We start from the raw sequence: 21,652 nt of genomic DNA, 5'->3' as shown, positions 1-21,652 counted from the left end.
GCCTATTCAGGTCCTCTCTTGTTCAGTCCCTGAATCAGCAAAGCAGCTTTCGGATTTGATGAAGAGTTGCAGCTGCAGACTTCTTGCTTCAGCTGGATTCAGGATGCAGGCTTCTTGAGACTTTAGATTCTGCTTCGTTTCGACTGAGCTTCTGAACAGGAGGTAAGTGACGGGTCCCTAGATATACACAAATGGTCCCCATTCACTCAGGGTGAGCCAGGCTCAGTCAGCCAATCAAAGCAAGTACATTCTTGCAGCTACCAATCATGCTCACAGGCATTCAGGCCATTCACCCAAAACCAGACACCCATAAAAGGATGTGGATTGTAGGCAACTCCCAGCCTTTCAGAGCATTCAATCCATTCAATCAATTTCAGTCAGGGTGGGCCCAGGCAGGACCACAGGCATTGTAATATGTTAATGTTAAAGGACATTTGTACCGCACACTATCACCACCGGAGTGGTCCCCTGGCACACTGGCGGCTCTGAACGAGGAGGGGAGGGTGAGTTAGTGGGAGGAAGCAGGATTATTGCAAGAGAGCAATGATGTGCTGTTGGCGGCCACAGCCCGGTGGGTCCGTTGGCTGGGCCTGGGGTGTTTGCGGCCGGTAGTCGTCGTGTACTGTTGTGGAAGTCTATGTGTGTTTCTTGTTTTGTTGTTGCAATGTAGTAAAGTTTGTGCGGTTTGCTGTGTGGTAGGTTTGTGGTTGTGTTTGGTTTGGAGTTAGAGAGGTGTGTGCAGAGGTGGGAAATGTTAGTGGAATTGGTTAGTTGGCCTCTCTATCCTGAATTGAGGCGCTGGGCTTGCATAGTCCCTCCTGATGCTCCTCTGTCCTGATCTGTGCCTGTCTTGCGCTAAGGTCCGTTTCACATTTGGACCCCACCTCATCCAGCCTCAATCACAGCCCCACATGTCCTCCCTTCCTACTCTTGTGGCCAGTGTACCTGTCAATCACAACTTACATCAGACATCCAGAACACAGAATGTGATTTCACTCCTTTCAGGCAGGTCCCACCCCTGGGGTGTACCCACAACAGCAATCCCTGGGAAAGCTCCTGCTAGTATGGCAGGGGCAGCACCAGTTCAATATGTAGTCCTACCACCCAACATCCAGTCAGGGGAAGGGAACAGAGACAGGGTTTCTCTGGAATTCGATAAACGGGGGGTGGAGGCAAAGAAAGCCAAGAGACCACCAGTGGCCATCGTGCCTTCATCCAGAAATCCACTGATTTCGATGGCAGGGCCTGGGTCTCCCAAAAAGGGAGGATACCCAGGGCAACTGTAAAGTCAGCATGTAGCTGCCACAGCCCAAACCCTAATCTGTGGACAAGACATGTGCCCAAAAACATGGCCCTTGGAGGCCATGTCCCTCCAAGGGATTTCCAGAATCACAGTATTCTATGTAAAATAATACAAACTAAGTGGGGTTGATAGGCTCTATAGGGGAAAACTTATGGCCTACATTATTTCTGACAAATAAGATATTCATATGGTTGCAGAGAGGTGGCTTTAACTGGGCAGAGTCTAAGGAACGTACCACATTCTATCTAAGGCCTATGGCAAGTATATGGCAAGTATAGCTCTGCCACTAAAGCTTGCACAGAACCTGGACGGGTTTTAAGTCTACTGGAGTGAGTATAGGATTTGGCAAACCTGGGTTTGATGATCATGCCAGCTTGAGGTTGCGTTGGTGAAAACTTGAGGGGGATAATGAGGACAGATCAGAATGTCAGTTACATATATCTACCTTTACAAACAGAAAAGGTCACATGTGGGAAGCATCCATTTAAAATAGTTAAAGTGCAAGTGGTTTGCAGCAATGGCAGGTAAAGGGGGAAGCTGCTTGATGGGTTCTTCCCTATTGCTGGAAGGGAAAGGGGCCTTTTTTTTCTGGTTCCAAAAATGACAGTTTAATTGTGGGTTTGGATGCTAGTTTTGAAATTAACTTTGAAAATGAGTTTTTACCTTTGCACATTAAGCTTGTTTTCATTTGAAAATGGCACTATGCTAAAGTTAAGTTTGAAAATTAAAAATAGTGAAATTACTGCAATGAACTGCCCACCACCCGTGTGCGACCACAAAGTGATGGATGGAAGATTTTGAATGAATCTGAACCATTGGCACTGCTCTCGGCAACCTTCCACACCACTTTGTTTTAAAAAGAAAATCTGTTTATTAAAGTTTCACAACATGTAACAATTCAACAGGATCCCCCACACCCCCCATCTCCTTCTCACCCCTCCCACCCTTGGTCCCAGCTCAATCTCTGCATACTTAAACCCAGAGTCATTTCCCACCACCTCCCTCCTCCCCCAGTAACTCAGTAAGAACCCCGCATTCCACAGTGCCCATCCCCAACTTGACCAAAGTCCTCTCTCAGCAGAACATTGCCGTTTCTCAAGGAAGGTGGTCGCTAAATGAGTAAGATTTCAAACATGTATCACTGCAACAGCCCAACCCCCTTCTCCATCCGCTTCCCCGCCCTTTCTTCGATCCCAGCCTTTGCGCACTTGGTTCCCTTCTCGCCCTGCCTCCTCCGAACAGTCCAGAAGGTCCTCCGCCGCACCATGTTCCAGCCCCTACATTCTCCAAGGAATTCATTTAGTCGCTAAATGCAATTCCGCAGGGAGGGAGGTCGTCCAGGGAGGTTTGTAGATCGTGTAGAAGGATATTCCAAATCAGCCACTTATCCACAGAACTCATTATTCCTTCCTTCCCAACGCCTGCACAAAGCCCTGTTCTGCTGCCACACGTCTCTGTATACATACAGATGTGGGTTACACCATGGGGAAGAAAAAATGAATTTGCACTTTCAATAGATTAAAGTGTACAATTCCGGGTATCCACAACAGATATCCTGTAGGGCATCTTTGGCATAGTGGTCTAAAAAGAGCTAAACACTGAGAAATTACTGGTTGGGTTTTGCCATGGTGGATTTTAATCATAGAAGGTATTTTTTTAAAACATGGAAAATATCCAATACATATATCTAAAAAACAAAAAGTCAAAATACAAAGGGACTCATCAAGAGTCTGGCGGTAACCCTTAAATGCGGTAGTAGCGCTATTACTGCCACATTTAAGGGTCTGCCAGATCATGGGCTTGGCAAATTCGCCATGATTTTGCCGATCTATTACCGCCCGCGGGAAGAGCACGAAAATTCCCCATTGGGCCCAAAGGGGAATGGGGAACTCCCGAATGAGCCCGATGGGAAATGGGAACCAACCGTTCTGCCAATCCCGTGATCCGGCGCTAACAGTGCCGGGGGGGTTGGCGGTAGGGCTACCACCGGAGTTAGCGCCCAACTCGTGATGAGGCCCAAAGTGCAGTAACAGAACTAAAATCTGCAATTTATTAATCTGTGTGACATTGTACAAGTGCTTGTGAAACAAACATATTTCATAAACCTTGAAAATAAGAAAGAACAAATATAACATAGAGGCGGTTCGCAAAATGCAATGCCAAAAGGGGAAGGCTTAGCAAGTGGAAAATATAAACAGCAATTATTTACATTTCAAGAAATAGTGAATGTATGTCAAGTCTCTTGAATCGGTAAAAATGATTATCCCATAGATAGAAACATCTACTTAATGGTTAATATTTTTTATGTCTCTCCCAACTTGGGAGACTCCAGGGTGCCAAGTTTTTAAAATTTGTATTAGAAGTTTGTTCTCCTTGGTCGAAGACCATTCTTGGTGAGGGCTTCAAGATCCTAAGGTCGGTAATCTTTGGACCACGGTGGGGGTCTGCAAACGTGTAGGTAAGAAATCTAGATATTCTGTGGCAGGGATCTCGTGGAGGTTCAAAGGGATCCCTGGTGGGGCATGTTTCAGCGAGGAAACTCTTAGGTTATCTTGCCTTCTTCAGGGCATCTGTGTGTACCCTGTAAAATACACAGTGTGTCTCTTTTAGATATGTGCCAGAAGTGACCGTAGTATCTTAGATCATGAGGCCTCGGTCACTAGAAATTAGCATTTCCCATAAGTGTAGGGGAAATGGTGGACTCCAGCTAGTACCTCCCCGTCCTGTGGGGCTGCCGAGGGTGGAGGGACAACACTTGTAGAATAAGTGAATTTATCCGGATAGGAGTCCAGACAGTAAAGAGGTAGGGTGGGCTGCCTCTCTGCAAAAAAAAGTGGCCACAATTTAAGAGGGGCCCCATGTGTGTTGAGTTGTCAACTAGGTGCTAGCATCAGCCACCCATTGCGCCAGGACTGGGCCCCTGGGGATTTTCCATGAGATTGCCATCCTACATTTTGCTAAGATAAATAGAAAGGCCGTCATTCTCTTCCTTTTGAGTCCCTCGGCACCCAGCCCCCACTAAATACACCTTACGAGAGTAATCAATCCGACACCCCAGCAATGCATTTACCCTCGATACTACCCCTTTCCAATACTATCACCGGGCACACCCACACCATATGCCAAAACACAGCCGCGTGGTGCCCGCACATCGGGCAGTGATGTGAATGGTTTGGGTGCATCCTGAGTAATTCTTGGGGAGTCAGATTGACCTGGTGCAAGATGTTAAATTGAATCAACATAAACCTTGCATTCCTGGAGGCCTTCCTCACACTCCTGTATATTTCGCGCCAGTCCGACTCCTCGAATGCGACTCCCATATCTCGCTTCCATTTATCTGCTACTTTAAGCGGAGGGAGGACTCTGCTATCCTGCAGCGCCACATACAATATAGATATGCTATGCCCCTCATTCCCGTGACCAAGATTGACTGGAGGATGAGGGTGGCCAGGGGCTCCTCTGATATCGCCTCCCATTTGGCTACCAGGGCGCTGTTTAGTCTGGTGTAATTCAAGAACTACCCCATAGGTATCCGATATCGTTCTGCCCATGTGTGGAAGAGCAGCAGGGTCCCCTCCTCCAAAGAGGTCGCCCAGTGTCCGACACCCCTCTCCAGCACACTTAGCACCCCCTATGTCTCATATAATCTCGGCCACTTTAGCATCGGCTCTCAGGAGGTATATCCGGGTTGTATACCGCCCCTAGCTTCAGTTTGGGCTGAACCCTCTTCCAGGCCTGCCCAACTACTGTACTCAAGCAGGTTACCTCCGTCTCCCATTTTGCCCTCCATAGCATCTCAAACACTGTGTGATACATTTTGGGTTTCCCCATCAGTTGCCTCTCTATGTCCTCTTCCTCAGTGTTCCATATGGAAGCATGCTGCAGCTGAGCCTCCAGGAAATATAGTTTGCAGTCTGGGAGCAACAGCCCCCCCTCCCTTTGTCCCCTACGCAATGTGGCCAGTAAAACCCTGCGCCGCTTTCTGACCCACAACAGGTCTGCTATCCAGCAGTTGGAAAAAGGGTGGTCTGTCCATATACAGGATATTGGCAAAATAATAAAGCAGCATGGGGAGAATGATCATCTTGCAAAGTGCGATCTTGCCCATTAGGGACAAGGGCAATCTATTTCAAAATGTTATCCTATCTTCAGTTCCTATGAGTGCCCTCCCCACATTGTACTGAAACGTCTCTGCCAACGAGGGATAGGCCTGAATCACAAGTAGCAAAAAGATCCCACCTCCCAACGTAATCCCACCTCTGGGACATCCCGATTTGCTCTCAGCAAACCCAGTGGTAACGCAAGAGATTTGCCCTTGTTCACCCAAAAACCTGTCAGTACCTCTAAGTGGCATAGCACCTCTAGCATATACGGGACATGTACTCCAGGGTTTTGTACGTATAGCAGGACATCGTCTGCGTAGCGAGATATGACATTGTGTTGGCTCCCCCACCTCAATACCGGCATCTTGGAATTTAGATCTAAAAATTCGAGCCAATGCAAAAAGGACAGTGGACAACCCTGCCAAGTGCCCCTGCCTAATTTCCAATTACGCGAGATCACCTTGCCTGTCTTAACCCTGGTCTGCAGTTCCTTGTACAATAGGCATATCCATCACATTATATTCTGGCCGAGCCCATTCTCAAGCACTTGAAGAGCCACTCCCAGCGGAGGCCTAGACTGCATCTAGGGAAACCACTGCCAGATCTGACTTCGTCCCCTGTCTATAACGTATTGGCACCGTCTGAGCTTCATCGTGGTATTCCTGCCCCATTAAAAGCCACATTGGTCCACATAAATCAAGTGGGAGACCTCCTTTAGGAGCCTAGACGCCAGCACTTTGATCAGAAATCAATGATTAATAATGAGATGGGGAGATATGATTTGCTATACCGTTGCTCCTTTCCCAGTTTAATAGCACCACAGTGATCGCTTCCCGCAGCAACACTGTTAGGCGCCCCTCCCGGAAGGGCTCCTCAAAGCTGGCGTAGCCGGTAAGCAAACAGATCGGCATACATTTTATGAAATTTGGTGGGGAGGCCATCGCCCCCTGGTGTTTTACTAGATCCCAGGGATTCTATTGCCTTCTTGATTTCCTCCTCCTCCGACAGCTGCTCATCCAGCCCTGCTGCCGCTTCCGCCTCAAATCGGGCCAGAGAAGCTTGACCCAGCACAGCCCCCACGTTCTCAGCATCCACCAGTCCTCTCTCTGCCTGCATACAACCTCTCATAATAAGTCTAGAATACCGCATTTATGCCTTCCTGTGTGTTAGGCAAAGTTTGTATGCAGTACCCTTTGGGAACACTACACACAACTATGACTACAGGTGGAAGCAAACCAACCTTTGATATAAGTCTGTACTACACAGTTTTGGTAGTGGAGCTGTGCAGCCAGGCTTATCTCAAGAGGGGAATGTGAGCAGTAATGATGTTACACAGAAGTCTACAGTCACAGGTGTTCAAATAAACTCTGCACTCAAGGTTTCTTGGATAAATACTTATTAATTTATCAATCAGTTATAAAACATTTATTAGAAGGAGGCAATCAAATAATCATACACAAATATACTTCAGTACTGTACACTAAAAAAAAAAAAGCAAGTAAAAGGAAAAATCAGAACATAAAAGACTACAATTATTCTTAAACAGTGCAAATAGGCTTGGCCAAAGTCAATGGGCTAAAGTCTTGGATAGGATAAAGCGGTTCTGGTAAGTAAACGGTAAAGTCTCTGCAAAAGTTCTCACAAGTAATTTGGAAAAAGAATCATCATATGCTGGGTCACAAACTGATTATGCCTGCGCGTTGCAAAAGATTAAAGCACTTTCACTGCGAGAGGTAAGTTCTCTCAGTCTTGTTTCACGGTACCTTACAATGAAGAAAAAGAGGCAGCTGATGACTTCTGTTCCTGGCAGTTCCTGTACATCTCGCTGTTCCTGAGCCTCAGTCGTGGGGACAAGAGGGAGGACATCAGGGTACTCCTGCACTGCACTGGGACAGGGCAAAAAAGCTCACAACTGGCAAACTTCAATTCCGCTGGCTATAAGCCACGCACACAAACTGGTGTCCCTCTCCCTGGTCCTATCGTTTCCTACAGCAACTCTGACGGAAATTCAACCAGCTCCAATATGGGTATCCAGGTGGCTTACTTTGGAGTTGATTGGTCCCACCAACTCAAAGGGAGAAGTCGTCCTTGCTGAGCTTCTCTGTCGATTAGAACTTGGCGATTCGGACCTGCAGCAGGGCTTCACCGGGCAAACCAACGGTCCAGGAGTTGCAGCAGCCGTCCTCTTCAAGCTCTTCTTAGGTTCCTTCGTCGAGTGGTCGACTACGCCATCCAAGCCAAGAGACTCGCCTTTTATTCAGTTCTCTCCCATTCATTGCATCCTAGCTGTCACTCACCCAGCAGGGTGGCTGTCCTTTGCAGACAGTCAGCCAGCCAATCACCACAGAGTGCATTTGGGTCTCCTAGGAGACTAAACACAGGGAGTTTCGGGCACCTCCCTCACTTCCTGCCCACCCTAGACACTCCTGAAGCCAATCAAAGTCGATGGAACAAAGGGACCAAACCTGGTTTGGCGCGCAGAGAAAATCTCTAGAAGGACCTTTCCAAAAAGAAATGGTGAAAAAAGAAGACCGGACCTGTTTCAACAAAGGGCGTTCAGACACCATCTTGAAAAACATGGCTCTCGCGATTTAACGTTACCGGAGCAACAAATAGTTTGTGGTCAGGAAAAATCATGGTAGTTTGTTGTAAAACCACTGCCACCAGCCATTCTGAGAGGAAAGGGTAGCATTTGACTGCTACACGAGTATCTAGACACAGGGGATACTAAGTAACCCTTGCAGCTCTCTATTGTAAGATAGGGTGTGCTGGGTCTAGGAATTTAAAAGACTAGTAAAGTCAATGTCACTTTACTTACTCTGGGAAACAGTAGTTTATCCCAGAGAAGGTAGTTAAACCTTGAGGAAAGCCTGAAAGGCTTCCCTGTGTCACTGCACTGAGGGTGCTGTATGACAATTGCAAAAGATGATGCCTCTGGAGTTGGTTAGACTCCATAACCAAGAAAACACAGAGGTAAAACACATATCTAAATACATGAGAGAGTGGGAAAAGGGTCACACTCTCTCCAGGTAAAAAAAATCAAGTCCTCAAAATGCAGCAAAGTGGAGGGGGTCTCTAAGGTGAAGGGAATTAGCAAATTTTTGAGAATTCTCCCCAACACCGTATCACAATCAAGTTCCCTGCCTCATCCTCAATTTGTGTAATCAGGCTCTGCAGCTGTTCCTTTTAAGAATCAATGCCATGAGTCGCCCTGCATTGTCCACTTACCCATGGATTCTGGCTGTATAGTATGCATAGTCATGTTTCCCCAGCTGTTCCCGAGCCTGCTGTTTAACCCTAGCCCATAGGAGTTCTGCCCTGCCCGGCGACTGCTCTGCCATTTCCCCCACCAGCTTTTTAATCCGTTCCTTCTCCGCTTTCAGTGTGGCAAGCAATGTCACATGGACCCTGTGGGAGGTGGCCATACATTTACCCCTGATGGTCACCTTGAACGCTTCCCACATTATTCCATAGTCTCCCACAGACCCGCCATTAAAGATTAAGTACTCAACGATGGCCCTCTGAAGTTCCTCTGCCTAAGCCCCATCCGCCAAAGGCTCTGCCTGTGGTCGCCAGGTGGGAATGGCACTCTTCCTTCTACCCCAGAACATTGTCACTTTCAGGAGAGCGTGGAACGATAGAGTCCTGCCCATGAAGCCAATATCCCAAAACTGGGGAAACTGCTCCCTCCCCACAAACAGGTAGTCTAAACGGGAGTGAGTTCCGTGCGGGTGGGGGTAAAAAGAACAGCCTCTCTCATCACGCTTACTCTCTCTCCAGTGGTCTAGAAGGTCTAGGTCTGCCAGTGCACGGCCAAGGGACATGGAAAACAAAGGCTTGTTGCACGTTTGAGGTTCTGAGCTATCCAGATGGGGCACACAATTGACGACACCCCCCGCAGATTGTCTCCATGTATATGTGCCCCCCCTCCCCTTCATGCCGACCGCCCCTGGGAAGTATGCATCGTTATCAGTGTTGGGGGCATACACACAACTGTTTTTGAGCCCATCTGCGTCATTGCAAAAAGGGGTGCAGCCATGTGCAAATCATTCGGTATGGACACCCGAACTGCTAGGCCAGGACCCCTCTACATGGAAACACAAGCAACCTCACACATGTTTCAGCCATGTGCGGTTAGCCAGCAATACATAAGTAAGTGTTAGGCTGCAGGTTTCATGCACCTGCAGTCAGCTCATACTACGATTCACAAACCTTTTTGTTAAATCAGGCACTTGTAAACTGTGCCTCAGTTATTTTGTGAATTGTACCCATGTGTTTAAAATAACAATGCAGAAACAAAAAAGCAAGCAAAACAAATAACACGGTATCCGCGTCCACGAACAGACCCATATTAAAAAACAAACCTTGCACTTTTCAATTTCCTCTTCAATTTTGTCAACTATTGCTGCATCAAGGATCTGCAAATCACAAGATGAACGCGACAGGTTGCTCACAGGGTGTCCTTTCAGCCAGGCAAGGATCTCCTGAACTTTCTCAGCACTGTGTTTAAACAAAAGACAATGAAAATAAAATGTCACAGACTGCAAAATGTCGGTTTCATACCAAAACCCTGCCTCTAAACAGTCTCTAAGCTTAAGTGTGCTGTGACTGTCCTTAAGAGCAGCCCGAGTCACCTGAATCGAACCAAAGCACTTGCGACTAGCCAAGCTCAAAACCTTGATTTTCATATTGGCCTTGGATGCCTCTCAATTTAAATACAGTAGGCGTGTACACCTGTGCCCAAATATAGTAAAACATAAATGTGATCCATCCACCCCCATTTTCAACATGTTTATGGCGCAAGTAGTCCTGAATTGCACTTTCAATATTCTGGTGCCAGATGAAAAGACCACTCCAGAAGATTTGGACTCTCTGAAGAAGTCAGACCTCAGACTCTGTCCCAAGGCCTAGAGGGGGACATTGCAGCCCTGCATGCAGGTGGCCTAGCATGACAGTATTGGCTAAGCCACAATCTACCTGTGCGTGGTACAGGGAGGGAGCTGCAGGGCCCCGTCTCCAAGTCCAGACCTGTGTGATGTTGCCTTACAGCTGGGAGACTCAGAATGCAGAAATAAACACTTGTCCCTAAGCACCCATATTCAGGCACAAGAGGACACCCACAGTAGTGATGCTAGGATCTAGATCCAGGAGTTCACCTGGTGTTGAATACTATGAACTAAACTTGAGACTACCTATTAAACCTTAACAGATTCTTATGGAGAATGCACAGTAGGATCGTGTATGTTACAGAAGGGATGGCTTTGGTAAAAAAGGAACCAAGCATATGATCAGAATGGGAGTCCCCACTCGCGGGCCAGGCTCCATATAGACAACTGTGCAGACTGTTAAGATGATGGACTGCTAGAATCTGTCCTGGTGGACATATTTTGGGAGGCCACCCTAGTTATAGTGAACAGGGAACTGTGAGAGGTTGGCCAAATCCAATCAAGGGAGCAACAGAGAGCAGTCAAGGCTTTCCTTAGGAGAATTCGAGCGGGGTCAGGGGCCCTCAATGAGTCCACACAGTATGGCACACAATCATTAAATTCAGACATCACGAGAGCTACAATGTTTCTACCCTGAAGGGAGTCTCTGCAGATACTTTGTGATTTACTTGTGTTGGTGATGGTTCAAAGAAGTTCTTCAACAATTTGGCAAAGGTAAGTAAATGTTCTCTTATATTTCAGGTTGCTCTACGCAGGTTCAACGATCAAAAGGCGAGTGAAATAAAATGCAGGAGACAAAGGGACTTATTACCAAAGTTATCCTATGACGGACGGGGGGGGGCAGATACAATGCTTTAACTTACTGTGATGTATCCTACGGATGGCTCACAAATTCCCTGCCTAAAGACTGCACCAAGGCGACCAGGGAGAGGGAGATGCTTCCTGATCCTGAACTTGGGGGTGGTGTTCTGCAGGATTATGTCCTGGTAGGAGAAAGGGCCAAGGGAGTGAGAGGAATCCATGGGATGAGGCACAGTATTCATCTTCTTCTATAGAGGATGGTTCTGCAATGCCAAAGTCCTTAGTGGCTTGTTGCAACAAACATCTGGATTGGCACACAAGATATCCATACAAATAGGGGTGAACCCTCTCATGCACTCCTGGACTTGGCGAGAAATCAAGATCTTTCTAAAGTTCGGGAGACCAATAAAGCCAAGAACCTCCCTTACACCCAAGGATGCAGTGAAAGGAAAGTCGGGAATAACAACAGCGTAAAAGAATTGCCTTTTTCTGTACAAGTAGGGTTAATGACTAATTCTTATAAAGTTCCTCCAAAGAAGGTTACAAGGATAAAATTGGGGCTTGACAGTAAAACAGACGAAAACCTACATTTTTCCTAAGGGACTTTAAATCCCAGAATTCCCCAAGTACTGGGATGAGGAAGAGGGCTGAAGAGGCACAATGTTGAAAAAGTGGTCAGGTCATTGGTGCAGATGACCCACACCTGAGGGAGACTGGGATGCTTAAAAGGCACCCTCAGGTACAGTCCATAGAGAAAAGGGAGCTTACTCGGCTGGTTAAGAGCAGAGGAAGTCAGAAGCAGAAGGCACATGGTTCGAATTGGCAGCCTAGACAGAAGCTTGCGGAAAGAGGACGCCGGGACCATTACAGGGCAGACTCCAGCTGCCGGTCCGGAGAGGGTATGTATCCCCAGAAACCTGAACTGCAGAGGTTGCGCTGTGGGAAACGAACAGAAGGTAGGCTTTCCCCTTTGTGAACCATTCGACAGAGGCTGCACAGCAGGAAGCGTGCAGCAGGCGGTTTTGGGGGGAGGGGGTGTGCACCTGTGAGCTTCGAGGGTGAATCTGGTGGCTGGCGTGCACCAGGGGGCCTCCCGGAGCAAGTGGTGCTCCAATTCGAAGTGGCCCGAATGGAGGCAGGCTTACTGAAGAGATTTGCTGCACCGTGAAGCATCAGAAGTCCTGTGTAACATGACAGCAACAGAGGCACACGTCGAGACCGGTCAGTGACCCTGAAGCGCTCTGTCCCTGCTCGCAGTCAGAAAGCAGGCGTGCAAGTGAGAGGCACTTGAGTAGTAGCAGAAAGAGTGCAAGGCTGCACTTGCGTGTGAATGAAAGTAATACACACGCTGATGAATACCGAACATTTGTAAAACGACAGAAGCAGCACTTGCAGAAGAGAGAAAGTGGTTCCCAAGTTATTTGTGCAAATCTAACTAGGGAAAAGCAGCTAAGACTTTATGTACAACAGCCAAATGACTAATCTTGAAAGTGGGATTTTCTGGAAAACCAAACCAACTGTGGGGGCTACTTTATTGAGAGTTGATGTCAGTAAGCAATGCCAAAGCCAAGAGAGGCTTGGAATAAGACCAACACAATCTGGTCAATATTGTAAACAGCAGAAGGGGGCGAATGCAAGGGATATAAACTCTGGGACTAAGTAACCATCTGATATACAACATATGGTACACGTTGGGATACCCACAGCATGTCAAAACTAGGGGAAAGGTAGACGGAGACACTATCCCTCTCAGTCTTTGGGTGGTTGTGAAGTGGCGTAACAAGAGTGGCAAGAAGGCTGCCCTTCTAGGGACAAGTATCCAGAAGGAAAGAAACAACATTTACAGAAAAGTGTTGAAGAGCATCAATGTGAATTGTGTCTTCCCTGAAAAGGTGTTGAGTCTTGAAGCAGTTGAATGCTGTGAAGCTGTTCTAACCACTGATCAGTTGACATTCCATATAAAAAGCACTTCTTGTGAAAAGCTGTTCGGGCAAGGGATATAGCCATATGAAAAACCCCTTTGGAGATTGCAGGCCTGTCAAGAAAGCAGGCCAAGTGAAAGTTGGAGAAGGGCTACAAGGTGGTCCTGACAGAGACATTGTTTGTTTTAGTAGTTCTGGAGGAAAAGCCAAGCAAGGCTGACGTAGAGTTGTATTTTCTGGAGTTATTAAAGTGGCAAATCATCCTAACCAATATAAACATTGTTGCTATTGAACAACTACAAATCAGTTCAAAGAGGAAGAAGAATCCTATAATCTATTTGTTGGAACTTTTTGTTACAAGTTGAACGTACATCAAACTATATTGGTACTTGGTTGCGAATCAGGATTTACTTGTGTTCTTTTATTAAACTGTGAAGCAGAATCACTCTTAAAACCTGGGGAAGGGGAGTTTGCCAGGTTCTGAAAAGAGACTTTGGTTACTTTATGAACTTGTTTTGAACTGCCGTGTATTTCACTGTCTATTTGTTGTATGTTTGAGTGTGAGGGACAGACATCCTTTGTTAGAGTGTTTCCTTTATCTTAGGCAGGGAAATCCTTGTCAGGGTAGGGATAGTGAGGCGTTCATCCAACCTAATATTCGAATAAAATGGCATATGTTGAGTAAACTACACAACGTGGCCCGCCTCACATTTCTGAACCCCCCACCCCCCTCCCAGACTCTGATTTTCCCAGATGTCTTGATGGATTGTCTGGGGGCTTGTTCTTCTGCCATTGGTTCCAGTGAGAGGTGCCCAGGAGTCGCGGGTTAGAGGATTCTTCCGGTTGGGTGCAGCTGCATGATGAAACTTCTGTCGATGAAGAAATGCAAAAAACACTGATCCAGACCTCTTCAAAACACTTCACAGATTGGAGAAAGGAGAGTTTCAGAGACATTCTCCTTCCAGTAGCAAACACAGAAGCTGCAGCAGGGAAGGATCCCTTGATGCTGGGATGCTGAATTTCGGGGAGAAGGCAACTTGTGGCACAAGGTGGGGAACACCGAAGTTCTGGGTTTAAATGCGGAACGGTGATGCTTCAAGTGAGGTAGCCCACAAGAGAGATGGTCAGTTCAACAGGCAGCCCAGTGACACTTCGAACGGCTCAGAAGGGCAGGATCCTTGAGAAGACATCGAGACTAGTTGGTCTGACTAGTCCAAGGATTCAAGCAACGCTCTAAGTCTTCGGAGATCAGGTAGTCAAACAGGGCTTGGCAGGGCACAGGCAGGGCTCCAGGAATGGACTTCGGCTTTCCAGTGGGCTGTTCTTATTCAAGGGATTCTAACAATGATCTGGAGAAATGGCTGCAGAGGTCCTCTTCTTACCAAAAATCCGAGCTGAAAGCAAGTCCAAGTTCACCAATGGTAAGGATTTGCACCATTCAAAGAGCCAGTAGTTGTCAAATCAGGGACAACTACTGATTTCACATTTGCCCCACACCTACACGTTCTGGCACCATGGATGTGGAGTTGAACTAGACAGTACCGCCCCCTCCGCGGGCCATACACGCACAAAGATATCACTAGTCCACAAAATAATCCGTTTCCCAGGCAAGGGCATGACCTTATAAAGAATTTCTTGACCTGGCAAGGCAGGAAGAAAGCCAAACAATATTGCAAAAGAAGCAAGTGAAAATCTTTTGGCACGGCCATTTTGGGGCACTAGCCACATTTAGTAGCCATACGTGGTAAACGTGAATGTGCAAACTAAAAATAATGCAAACATTGTAAAAATATATCTGCTGCCAATGGTGTTTCTTTAGGCACATATAAAAGTAACCAAAAACCCCAAGTGTAAAAAGCTAGGGTGATTCAAAAGTAACCCCATTGAACTGCGCTGCAAGGTGCTGCGTGCAATGTTAAAAAGGAACACGTTTCTTATCTGTAACTCCCGTTCTCCAGCATGGGTCTGGCATGGATTCACATGCTCATGGATAATCCCCTTCGTCAGGCTGGAAAAGTTCGGTAAAAAAGAAAAGCAGTTTTGTTTTAGCCTGAAAACTGCATATCTCCTCTAAACCAATCACTGTCCTTTGGGTCATACTGCCCTCATCCATTGACAGTCGTCTTCCCAAGCGCCACCCCTGCTGGTTATCTTGAGATTTGGTAGCGCACGTAAAGTTGAAGTATGTACCAAGAAGAGCCACAGAGGGGAAGGAGGAAGGATTCGCATGTGAATCCATGCCAGACCCATGCTAGAGAACAGGAGTTTCTCGTAATGAACTTGTTCCTTCTCCAAGATGGGGTCTGGCATGGATTCACATGCTCATGAATACGAATAAACAGCAATACAAATACACAACCACAGGAGGTGGCAAGGCTCAACAGAAGCAATACACTTACCTCTGGAACAGACTCGCGTCAAGCAAACAGGTTGCGTAGCAATGCTCGACTGTCCCGGGACTCCTCCCTGGAAACCCTGTTGATGTAGTAGAATCTTGTGAAGGGTGAAAGTGTACCTCCATGTAGCAGCCCTGCAGATGTCGAGCAGGTGCAATCCAGAGACAAACGCTGTTGTTGTTGTTGTAATGGCTCTGATCTGCCGGCCTGGAAGAGGTTTGTTGGCCAAAGGATGATAGTGCATGATTCAGCCAGAGTCACCTGAATATGGAAGACTTGGACAGGGCCTTTCCGTGATTCACAGGTCCAAAATTCACAAAGAGCTGGGATGTCTTCCAAAAGTCCTTTGTGCGTGCCACATAAAACTTTAAGGCACATGCAACGTCCAGCGAAAGCAACGTCCTCCCGCGGGCGTAGAAGAATTCTGAAAGAAGACAGACAGAACCAAAGGCTTGTTGAGATTGAATTCTGAAGGAACCTTCAGCATAAAGGAGAGGAGGGTGCACAGCCCCACCCATGTAGCGTGGAAAGATAAGTACAGCTGCTTGCAAGAGAGCCTGGATCACCCCGACCCGCCTGGTCGAGGTGATGGCCACAAGAAAGCAGTCTTCCAAGAGATAAACTTCAAAGGGGCTTCACGCATCGGTTCAAATGGGGCCCCCATGAGCTTGGTCAAAACGAAATTGAGCTCCCAAACTGAAGCAGGAGCCTTGACAAGTCCTGAAAAAGCTGTTGATGAATGCCTTGACACGCCTGTGCGATCACAGGGCTGGCTTCCACAGTGCCATTGTGTAACGGGAAATGGCAGCCAGATGCACCTTGATCGAGGCATGAGCCAAGCCGGAGAACAGATACCGAAGAGGCTGCAGAGCCATGACTCGCTGCAGAGTAATCTTCTGACTCCTGCACCACACTGAGAAGCATTTCCACATGTGGCTGTAACACGACACCGTAGAGGAAACTCTGGCCCTGGCCGGGATATTCTCGCATTCCAGTAGCAGAGAAAAATGTCCTAACTCTAAGGCTGCAGGAGCCAGGCCATGAGGCTCAGCAATGCTGGGTCATGGTGCAGTATTTTCCAGTCCTCTCTGGAGAGAAGATCGGGAAGTGCAGGCAGCAGGATGGACAGAGCCACCGACAGAGCAGGTCCAGGTACATGTTCTGCCGTGGCCACGCCAGAGCGATGAGTATCATCCTGCAATGACATTGTATGAGTGCATTTATCACACGTAGCAGGAATGGAATTGTTGGGAAGGCGTACAGAAAGAGCCACTCCCATGGGAACGAGAAAGCATCCCCTAGCCCACTCAGCTGATGGAACCTGCTGTGGAACCTCTGGCATTTGGAGTTGGCCTCTGTTGCGACGAGACTGGTCTGGGATTGACAACACTTGCCGACGAGAAAGCACACTTGGATCCTGACCAGGCTCCAACTCACGGCAGGACCGCAGCTCTCTTCTGAGGGAGTGCGTGATGGTTTTCCTGGTGCCTGCCAGGTGAAATGGGATGAGGAACATGGCCATTCTGAAGAATGTCCCAGTGACACAGGAACTGAACCTCCTGGGAGAGCACCAGGGAGGGCGTCCTTGCTGTTTCTGGATATAGAACATGGTGGTGATGTTATCCGTGAATATCCTCACCAACTTCCCCCGCAGTTGAGGCAGGAACGACTTCAGTGCCCAGAAGACTGCCCGTAGTTCGAGGATGTTGATGTGCAGATCTCTCTCCTCTGGGAGCCAGAGACCTCTGGCGTGAGATTGTCCGGTGGGGGCCCCCCCGACCCCTTTATCAAGGAATCGGTGGTGAACATGGCCTGGTAGGCAGGGATCTAAAAAGGTGCACCTTGCATCAGATGTGGGCACACTCCTCACCATTGTAGAGCTAGTCGGAACACCTGGTTGACAGTGATATTGTCTGACAAAGCGCCTGTGACTTTGCAGACACCACGCCTCAGGTGGATGCAGAATGACATCCTGCCCAACAGTGACTTGATGGCTTGTACTGTTGCAGATTGTGCCGATAACAGGCACTGTACCTTCCCCAGGATGGCCATCACCCTCTCCTCTGAGGGGGTAGCCAGGTATGCGACTTGTTGGGACGGGCTCCCAGGAACAGAGTGTTCTGCGATGGCTCAACGCAGGACTTCGCATTGTTGGAGACTCTGAGCTCCGTGCAAAGGCAAATGGTCTCTGCAGTGTGCTGGATTGCCAGAGTGTGATAGTGAAAGTGGATGAGCCAGTCTTTCAGATATGGGTATACGTGGATGCCCTTGAGACGCAGATGTGCTGCGGTCAGAGTCGAGCACTTTGTGAATACCCATGGCGCCGATTTCAGGCCAAAGGGCAGGGGCCTTGAACTGATAGTGCCGACCCAGGACCACAAACCACAGAAACTTACAATGTTTTGGAGGAATGGTGATGTGAAAGTATGCCTCCTCTAGGTCCAAGGTTGCCAGGAAATACCCTTCCACCAGCTGGCCGAGCAGGTTGTTAGAGAGAATTCTCTGTTAAGGCTAATTTCCCAAACCTAGTGAGTCCCCCAGCAGCTTTGCTGGATGTTTGGGGTTTATTTTTTTCTCCTGCTAAGAGTGAGACTCTTTCTCCCACTCTTAGGCATGATTTGAGAATGTCCTTTGACTCTGAATGAGTTTTATGGGCTATGGAGTCTTTTACTCCATAGGGCTTCATGTGTTTTTAGTATCTATGTTACACAGAACCCTCAGTGCAGTAACACAGGGGTGTCAAAGTGACCCCAAACATAGACTCCATACCCTGGGACGGACTACTGTCTCCCAGGGCATGTAAAGTCACCACTGGCTTGACTAGTCTCAAATTGTGAACAGAACCAGTACAAACCATCATATTGTGGAAGTACTGGTAGGGGTAATTCGATTGCCCCTGGGTCTGTTTTCCAAGGGGGCACTGTCCAGCACCCCTTGTTGAGTTTCTGGCTGGTGGCAGTGGATACCACGCGAAATATTCCGCCAGAATATTTCTTATGGGATTTTCCCATTGATTTAAAACGCACCACTTTTTGGTGCAATGTTAAAGATACCGCTGGGTTATTTATTTCATATTTATTCCCTGGTTGGGTCTTTTTTGCCAGGACTCGGTTTTAAAAATGGCGTTTGTGTTCGCCTCTGAAACTCCTAACCAAGTCGAGTCCTTTGTTCCTCTTTTTGGCGGGCTTCTCCCCAGAAGCCCTCCAAATGGTGCCACTCTGTCTGGGGTCTACAGGATGTGTGGGAGGGGGATTAGGCACCCTGGACTGAGTTGCCTTGGCAACTCAAGTCGCACTCTTGTGTGATTGGCCTAGTGGTGAGCCGCCCGGCTCACCACTTAGCATGTTTCAGTGACAGCTAGGCTGTTGAATGGGGGTTTTTCTGCATAAAAGCAGGGCTTTGGGGACTGGAACTTCAGAAGTCGCCACAGGACCTAAAGAATCCGAAGAGGGGAGAAGCTGAGGCATCTACAACGACGACACCACTGGTGGAGCCCTGATGTACGAACTCCCCACTTCCCCGACGACAGAGGAGATCTTCTTCCAGGAGAGTCTTCTTCCCATTGAGCTGGTGGGACCAACCAGTTTGCCTTTTTCGCCTTCCTGGAACATCTTCGCCCGTGCCAAGCACCCCGGCGGCCGGATAGCCACGCTTCACCACTACCGCGAATAAAAGGGTCGTACCTTTTAATCGGAAACTCCGTGGCTGGTTTCTTCCCTGGCAGTGCAACGACCTCCAGCTTTCTTCCTCGTCGAGATCATCTCTTCCTCTGGTTGAAGCCCCGACTTGCACCCGCTGCCAGGAACAACTGCCACCGCTGGAGCTTTCTCACCATTTCAGGTACCGTGTCCCGCCTGGTCTCCCTGGCAACAGATTGTCCAAGCTTTCCCGTAAATCCTTGACTTTCTAACTGGATTGACCTCAGACCTGCTAACTTTGCCTTTCTGAACTGATCCAACCTCTTTTTGACTTTTCTGCAAAGACTGAGTGCATTTCCACTGTGTGATCTTGGGCACATTCCGCCCTGCTCTCTCCAAGAGTGGGCCTGGCCTATGAACTTTTTGCTCTACAGTAGACCCTGCCTTTCTTGACTTGCTGTGGTTTCTTAAGTGTTGGTACTGTCTTATTTTCCTACTCTGCCTTTTCTCTCCCTTTTTAAATGAATTATTGGCATGCCATCTATGGTTACGCTCTCATCCTTTTCTCTCCCTTTTTAAATGAATTATTGGAGTGCCATCTACGGTTACACGCTCATCTCTGTTTTGCTAAATAAGTGATGTCTTAACCTAGACTTGTCGAATAATTAACTAGGGAGGTGTATATACTTATAGTGACTGTTTGAACTTGCTTGATATATTAGTGCCAGTGTATTTTCATAAGTGTGTTTTAAATAAATAATTATATAATTTTATACCAAAGCTCTGGTCAGTGTTTGCTTGTTCTACGGTATTTTTAGCCCTATTGTGTATACTCTATATACTGCCTAACTCTTCTTGAGAGAGGTCTGACTGCTCAGCCACAGCTACCAGGTAAATCTGGGTGGTGCAGACTGCTACCAATTGGGTTTACTGCTTACTCCTGTGGTCTTAAACTTTGCAGTGTTCCCTAAGGGAATTGCACAGGTTTCTGCCTAAAACAGGTGCTGAAACGTGACCATCCTGAACTTCTGGGACTTCACATACTTGTTGAGGCACCTTAAGTCTAGGATTGACAGCCACCCTCCTGACTACTTCCATGCCAGAAAGTATCTGGCGTACACTTCAGCGTCCCGATGCCATTGAGGGGTGGGCTTTATCGCCCCCTATCTAAACGTGGCATGAACCTCCTGCAGCAGTTGGGCCATGTGCAGTTCTTGACTCGCCACAGGAGGAATGCAAGGAACCTGTGTTGGAACTCCAAAGCCCCTGATGGAGAACATCCAGCACCTATTTGTCTGTGGTGATGGTCTTCTGCTTGTCGACAAAGTTCACTAACTGGCCTTCCACTGGGGTGTGGAAGTGGGGCCCAGATCCCCAGCCACTTCAGGCCTGCTTGGGCATCTGCGTCCTTGTCTGTAGGCAGCGACAACGCTGTCCTCCGCTGCCATAGGCCTGTGAAAGGCCCCTGTAGGCTTCCTGGGCTGCGGAAGTGGAGTGTTGACGATGGGGTGTGTTGTGCCCCTTAGAGGACTTGCCGGACCGAAAAGACGACAACTTCTTATGAAATGTCCCCAGGGAGCACGCCTGTCTTAATCATCTGGAGAGCCTTGTCCACAGTCTTTCCAAAAAGATTGTCCCCATCAAAGTACCCATCTGGCAGAACCCGGAATCTGATGTCCAGCGCCATCATGATTGCGTGATCTGGGCCACCTCTCCTTCCTGGAACAGGGCCAGGCCCTTGACATTCTGGTCCTCTGGCAGGAAGTCCAAAATGGGCCCGAGCTTATACCACAGCTCCCAGTCGTAGAAGGATAAGATAGCTAGGGCTTTAGCAGCCTTAATGGCGAGGGTCACGGTGTAAATGATGCGCTTACCCGCTGCATTAAGCTTCTTCCCCTCCTGGTCTGGAGGTACCATGGGTGAAGATGAGAGCTGTCTGGCAGCGGTAGATACCACAGAGTCTGGAAAAGGGTGTGATCTCAAGCACCACGGGCCGAGTCCGGGACCTTGAACTTTATCTCCAGCCGGTCTCTCTTGGGGGAGCCATGAATGGCGTCTTCATCAGAGCCAAACCTTCCACCTAGACATCAACCAGCAGAGGTATCGACATGACAGTCTTCCGTCTGGACTTCCGGATTTGGAAGAGAAACCTTCCATCGTCTCCACCGGTACCAAATGGAAGAGGGCGGAAGCCCTAGAGACCATGCCGTGAAAGGAACAAACCTCATCCGGCAGTGAGGCCCTGGTGAGCTCGTCGGCAACCAGCGGCTCCCCGCCTGGCGGGATATCGTCCTCAGACTTGTCGGCATGGGTCACAGTAGTGTCTGTATCTGTAAGTGTGTCAGTGCGTGGCAACTCCACCAACCACAGGTGTCGGCTGATGTCTCGGGCCTGACGGGTCCCTTGGCTTACGCTTTGCCCTGAAAGGGCTTATGGCCAAATGCCTTGCATGACTCTGGGTCAGGACAAGCACAGGAGTAGCAGGCAGCCTTTGTTGCATTTCCAATACCAAGGTGTGGAGGGTCGTAAAAGATGTCCAATGC

The 21,652-nt window shown here is 48.2% G+C and overlaps 1 protein-coding gene across 2 annotated transcripts in view; it reads right to left on the bottom strand.

Annotated features, from left to right (window-relative positions):
* The window catches only part of XRN1 (5'-3' exoribonuclease 1), a 2,611,979-nt gene that overhangs the window by 864,371 nt on the left and 1,725,956 nt on the right, over nt 1-21,652 (bottom strand). For both annotated transcript variants that reach the window (XM_069618274.1, XM_069618273.1), the window contains exon 27: nt 9,771-9,906. In XM_069618274.1, coding sequence (XP_069474375.1) covers nt 9,771-9,906 — 136 coding nt within the window. The remainder of the gene's footprint in view (nt 1-9,770; nt 9,907-21,652) is intronic.

This window comes from Ambystoma mexicanum, chromosome 10 (genome assembly GCF_040938575.1).
Source record: "Ambystoma mexicanum isolate Mex_15411 chromosome 10, UKY_AmexF1_1, whole genome shotgun sequence".
Lineage (NCBI taxonomy): Eukaryota > Metazoa > Chordata > Amphibia > Caudata > Ambystomatidae > Ambystoma > Ambystoma mexicanum.
Note: the sequence above shows the minus strand (reverse complement) of the source record. Positions and strands in the feature narration are given on the sequence as shown.